Source organism: Rhyacophila brunnea, unplaced genomic scaffold, assembly GCF_057557595.1.
Source record: "Rhyacophila brunnea isolate RB1 unplaced genomic scaffold, BYU_Rbru_1.0 scaffold_6, whole genome shotgun sequence".
In the NCBI taxonomy this organism is placed as follows: domain Eukaryota; kingdom Metazoa; phylum Arthropoda; class Insecta; order Trichoptera; family Rhyacophilidae; genus Rhyacophila; species Rhyacophila brunnea.
The window spans coordinates 48472095-48478094 of record NW_028233276.1 but is presented as its reverse complement, the minus strand read 5'-3'; the positions used below and the strand labels follow the sequence as shown (position 1 = coordinate 48478094).

The 6000-nt window shown below is 31.3% G+C and overlaps 1 protein-coding gene across 3 annotated transcripts in view; it reads right to left on the bottom strand.

Annotated features, from left to right (window-relative positions):
• Nucleotides 1-1121: 1121 nt before the first annotated feature.
• The window catches only part of Dop1R2 (dopamine receptor 2), a 242040-nt gene continuing 237161 nt past the window's right edge, over nt 1122-6000 (bottom strand). For all 3 annotated transcript variants that reach the window (XM_085956742.1, XM_085956743.1, XM_085956744.1), the window contains one exon: nt 1122-1208. In XM_085956742.1, coding sequence (XP_085812868.1) covers nt 1122-1208 — 87 coding nt within the window. The remainder of the gene's footprint in view (nt 1209-6000) is intronic.

Genomic DNA, 6000 nt, shown 5'->3' with positions numbered 1-6000 from the left:
GCGATATTGAAGTACCTATAAGATTTCAAAAAAACGTATCAGCTTTTTTAGTAGATACGTTGGTATTTAAAAAAAAAGCATAAGTAGGTATTTGAAAACATTCTATGTACGATAAGTGTTCAAAATATACATCAAACTTCGATAAATATGCTGACAAACACGTGGAGAAGGTGTGATAATGTGAAGAGTCGAAACTCCTGGCTTCGGGATGCGATGAAAGCTATCAAGACACAAGTGGATGGGTATGATGAGGGTGCTGCGTGCTGTTTGGTTTGGTTTACACTGAACACGTCAAGGGTGCAGGAACAACCGCGGTGAACCGGGTCTGCGAGACGTACCTTTCGAAGATCGCAATCCTAAATATTGATTAGTTTGCATCATGCCGAATACTCCGCGATGTCTTCATTTGGCGACATGGAAAATAGCGGTCGACAAAAGGAAAGGAATGGATTATTAGGCATCGTATCGGTCAAGCTTAAATTAAAATTATCTCTCATAAGTATCTATGAATTATTAAACTTTTAAACGTCTATTATTAAAATTATCAAAATTCAAGTTGAAAGATTTGTTGCGCTTTGTCAAAGAAATTGGTAAGTTGAATGAAATAATTTTATATTATGTTGTAGATAGGTATTTACAATATTTAAGTACGATATTATGTAGATACGTGCAAGACAATTTTCACCGTACTGTAGCTAGGTTTTAATTAGAAGAATTATTTGTTTTACTCGATAAAATGATTATTTTCATTGCTCATTGAGTTATTTACTATCCATGTAGATTTGAAACAGTAATATCGAGGCATAGTGTTGATATATTTTGAAATAATGACAAAACCTGGAATATTAAACGTCTTGTATTCCGCAAGGGTACATTTACGCTCAATGACTCGTATTCTTAATTGTATCTGAAATATACACAATATGTATACTTACTTATTAAATAACATACTATACAATTGCATACTAACCTCTTACATAATATAATATTGTTAGTTTCATAGTAGAGTATACTTTTTTCTTTCGCCGAAAAGCAAACAAAATGGCCGATGGCAAACAATCGGAAAATGGAAAATAAAGCACGAGAGATTGGGATTGGGATAGAGCTTCGGGAGTCGACCGCTAGATGTAAGTCTGTTCGCAGGAATTCTGACGCACTTGTTGGATACCGTGGAGAGAACAGTTCGAGTAGTATCTCGAAGAAAAGCGCTGGAAAAAACATGTTTTTGTTTGTAAATCATATTAAAAGCTTAGAACCGAAACAGCAAATTATATTGTAAAATCTATTACTGGACAAAATAAATTTAAGCGAAACAATAAATACTAAGAGTCTGTCTATAAAAACACTAAATATTGACTGAAAATTTATTTTAAATTATAATGAAATCTAATAATATTAGAAAATGAAGAATTAATTTTCAATTTTAATGTTCCATAGATGTTTGAGAATTTATAATTATCGAATAATGGATTTATCTATAATAAAATGCTTTTAAATTACGCGTAGATACAATGGAACGTAAATAATATTATAGCACTATGTTTACTAATACTAATCTAATAATATTATGATTTTTTTCAAATTAAATACTACTACGTTAATAGAAATTTGAAATCTAAAATAATAATAATATTATGTAGTCTCTCTAAATAGGTTAAGAAAGATTTAAATATAAAGGTTATTTATATAATTATATACCTATAAGAAATTCACATAAAACAAATATCATAAAGAATGCAAAGGAAGATAGTACTAATAGCATTATATGTAAATATTATAATATACATGCAGATTACTATATTTTGTATAATATTATATTTTGAGAGAGGTGTATGGTATGGTATGCATAAAATTGATTTAATAGTACAATATAAAATACAAATATAGATAGGACAAAGCCACATAGTATCTACCTACATAAAATGGTTTTAAATTGAAAAGTAATACCAACTATTTAAAGTGAAAACTCACAAAGTTTCTCAGACGTAGATGCAGCATAAAAAAGGTATGCAGCATAAACTCAACGGACGTAGCGAAAAATATTTTAAATACTATTACTACTTAACAAAATATTATTGTCTGTATTTTTGTGTTGCGCTAGTTGAGTCTTTCTTTGCGGTACCTGTATATGTGGTATCATGACCAACGAAACCGCGTCACGAAATTGAAAGTAGATAATTTAAAATGCTGATGCGAAAATGCTATTCAGGATATAGAAATGTATGTGGTAGCGTTGTATAGATATCAGATAAGAGTATTTTATAATGCATGCGGCATCGGCGACGGTGCAAGGAAGAGGAAGTATATAGCCATATTGAGGACACGGATGTCCGACACCCAACAATCACTGCGCGTAGCACCCATACCTTCATGACATAATTATGTGTATATATCATGTACAATAATTTTATCTGAAAGATATACAGGAAGTACTGGATCGAACTATAAACTTATTAAAATGTCGGTATACTTATAACATACGAAAATACAATCAGAATCAAATAAAATAAAAATTTTCGTACAGGAAAGAGCAGGCTCCAAATGTAAGTAGATGCGAATTACTACTGCAGAACGTTCTAGGCTTGTTTATAAACTGAGAAAGAAAAAGGAGATCGCTCGCGCTGACGGCTACATTACATCACCGATGCCATCGGAGTCGGAGTGAATTTAAGCATCAGATTGTATCATTTTTACTTTCATTCACGACTCCAATCACATAACTCTACTCCCAACAGGTGTAGTTCTACGACAAATTCCGATGGCTATTACCGCGAATTTTTTGAAGTTATACTTTTGGCGCGTTTGCTAAATCAGATCAGAGTGTATTTTTGGCGTGTCATATGTAACATTTAATTTATTTTTTCACACGAAAAAAAACGCACTCGATTGGATTCAAACCACCAATTGTTTGGTTATCAGCCGAACGCACTACCTTTACGCTTTGGTATGGTAGTGCAATCGTGAAAATTATACAGTATAATATTATAGTTTAGAATTGTTCCGTTGCCTAGGCAGCGAATTTATTATTGTCGGCCGTTTGCAATTAGAGTGACAGTTGGTACTTTAAAAATAAAAACAACGAAAAAAATATATATAATCTAGTAATATAAGTTAAAGAGTATAGAAATAAACCAACGGCGTTACGATAAGCGGTCCTTTATCTTGAGTGTGTAATTTAACAAGATAATTAAGAGCTAGACAAAGAATCTAGTTTATCACAAGTTTTGTTTTTGTTTTGTTACGCCAAAGAAGTATAACTTCTAACGCGCGTACATAAGTACCTACACACACCGATTTTTCTATAGGTTTCATGGTTTAAATTTCATAAATTTTATATTTCATATTTCATTCGACATTCTTTTAAGTAACACGTTTCTCTCTGAGTAATAATTGCAATTTTCCGGAAAACAATGCTAACTTTTATCGTGTTGCTTAATTTGTAAACTGCAGCTGTTTTGTATTCAAGTGAAAACTAGGCAACAGCCGGTGCTTCAACAATTGAATGTCCCAACGCGACTTGAAAACTCATTGAAAAAAGCTGATAATTTTACTAATTGAGTTTGTAGTTCAACAGTTGCAATGAATAGCGTTACGTTCAGTTGCAAATCAAGCTTTATTTTTTTAATTTTACATTAGGTCAGCATTTGGTGTCGTCACATACGATGTTTTTATTATTAAAATTTGATAATATGGATATTATTAAAATTGCAGAAAAGTTTACTAACTAAATGACTAAATAATTATAAATAATTGTGATCATATAAAAAAACATTTATTTTTTTAGAATATGTTTTTATAAAATTTAAAACTTTTTTTTGTTTAAACAATAATAAAACAGGTACGAGTATAATATGCTAATAAATAGTAAATTTTTCTGTCCCGAGTCCCGAGGTATTGGTATTGGTATTGGTATTGGTATGAGAGGAGGATGCTTTGTGATACTCGTATGTTATATTGTAGTATAACTTGTCAGAAACATATTATTTTCTTAGTTCATTCAATAGTATATGTACATATATTTTAAAGATATTATTCGTGTTGTGCTATCAACTATTTGATCGTTTCCCAACTAGAACAATAATTATTACCTTAATATCTTCAAAACAATTCTTCCCAACAATTTTTGTAAGAATATTATCTCTTTTTTTAGTAAAATTGTGTACGTCCTAAAGTATCTTTTCCCCCCATAGAACAAGCGTTAAGCGTCTTTTTACAACGTTTTTATTAGGTCGTATTCTTATTTGTCCGGTGGTTGTTTGTCCGGTACAAATCTTGCAATCGATTTTTAATTAACTTCCGACTAGTCAGACACTTGAAACTTGTAGAATATATCAGAACACGATGCCAATGCATTCTTTTAACACTTTTAACCATCTTTAAGCAGAATTGAATTCATTTTCAGTTAATTCTGTTTTGTATGGAAAGTTATTTCAGAAAAATCCGTAAAAAGTAAAAGACTATTATTGGTTATTACTATTATGGGTGGTCCTAGCAACTAAATTATAAATATATACGTGCGTTACTATGGAAATCAAAATGAAATGTCAAAATGACATTTCGGTATTCCATATTTGTTTGTTTGTTTTTTATTTACTTCTTGTCAAGTACAAGTTTGAGCATATTGAGCATAATCATTCAACAGAAATTTTAAAAACGTTGAATATAAAAAGTTATTTTTATATAATCTTTATTCGTATGTTTATTTTATTTGTGTTTCTAAAATATAATATTATGTAAACATAAAAATTGTTTCATTTCTAAATTGTTTTGGCGGCAATGTCAGGGTGGCAATATCCGGGCGGTTTTGTCGGGACCCCAAGCAGATATGTCAAATATTAACACATTTTTTGAACGAAACTATGGCTAATTGTAATACTTTATTATTGATACGTGATTGGGTTATTGCGATATGTGACTGAATTTTCGCTATTGCTTGACATCACTTGTGTGCGGAAATGTAGTATTATCAATACGATATTCTTTGCAATGAATCCAAGTTTAAACTTGTATTGGTTGAAAAACTCTAGGTAAATTTGACCCAGCTGCGATGCAGGGTTTAGAAGCGCGATGTTTGCTCGTTTAATTTATTATTATTATATTCCATGATCAGTGATATTTCACATAAATTGTCATAAATTTATTGTATGTAATGAGTAAAAGTACTGTTGAATGTAATGATTCACCTAAGATCATCTTCTATGTATTTTCCAACAAATGGGCATTTGAAAAACAGCATTCGAATACAAGCGTACGAAATCTATATATATATATATAAATTAATGTTTGTTTGTTTGTATGTCTGTCCCGTATGCGAACCTATACCATTCATCCGATTGCGATGAGACTTTGGTGAGTTGTTGTATGCACACCCGCGAAGGTTTCTGAATTAGAAAAACCATCTTGTTCTTCTTCATTCTATCTTCTTTTGTCTTCTTTTATTCGTATGCGTTCCTATACCATTCATCCGAGTGCAATGAAACTTTCGTCAGTTGTTGTGCGCACACCCGCAAAGTTTTTTGAATTCGTACAACCATCTTCTTCTTCTTCTATTCTATCTTCTTCTATTCGTATCCGTTCCTATACCATTTATCCAATTGCAATGAAATTTTGGCGAGTTGTTGTGCGCACGCCCGCGAAGGTTTTTGAATTATTACAACCATCTTCTTCTTCTATTCTATCTTCTTCTATTCGTATGCGTTCCTATAATTTGGAAAATACATTCTTCTCAAATGGGCAGCTGTATGTGGCCTGCTCACGCGTTGTAAAACCTTCTGATTTATTCGTGTACGCACCAGACGGTAAAAATATTGTGTATCTAAAAGCACTTCAATAAACAGAATTAAAACACAAACACTTTCTTTCTTTGAGTGGCATTGCTACACATGCCGGGTACTCGCTAGTATATTATAAAATAACAACCTTATCAAGTTTATTGATAGTATTACGATACAAACACTATTTAATATTAATTAAATCCATTAGAATTTAAACACTATTTTG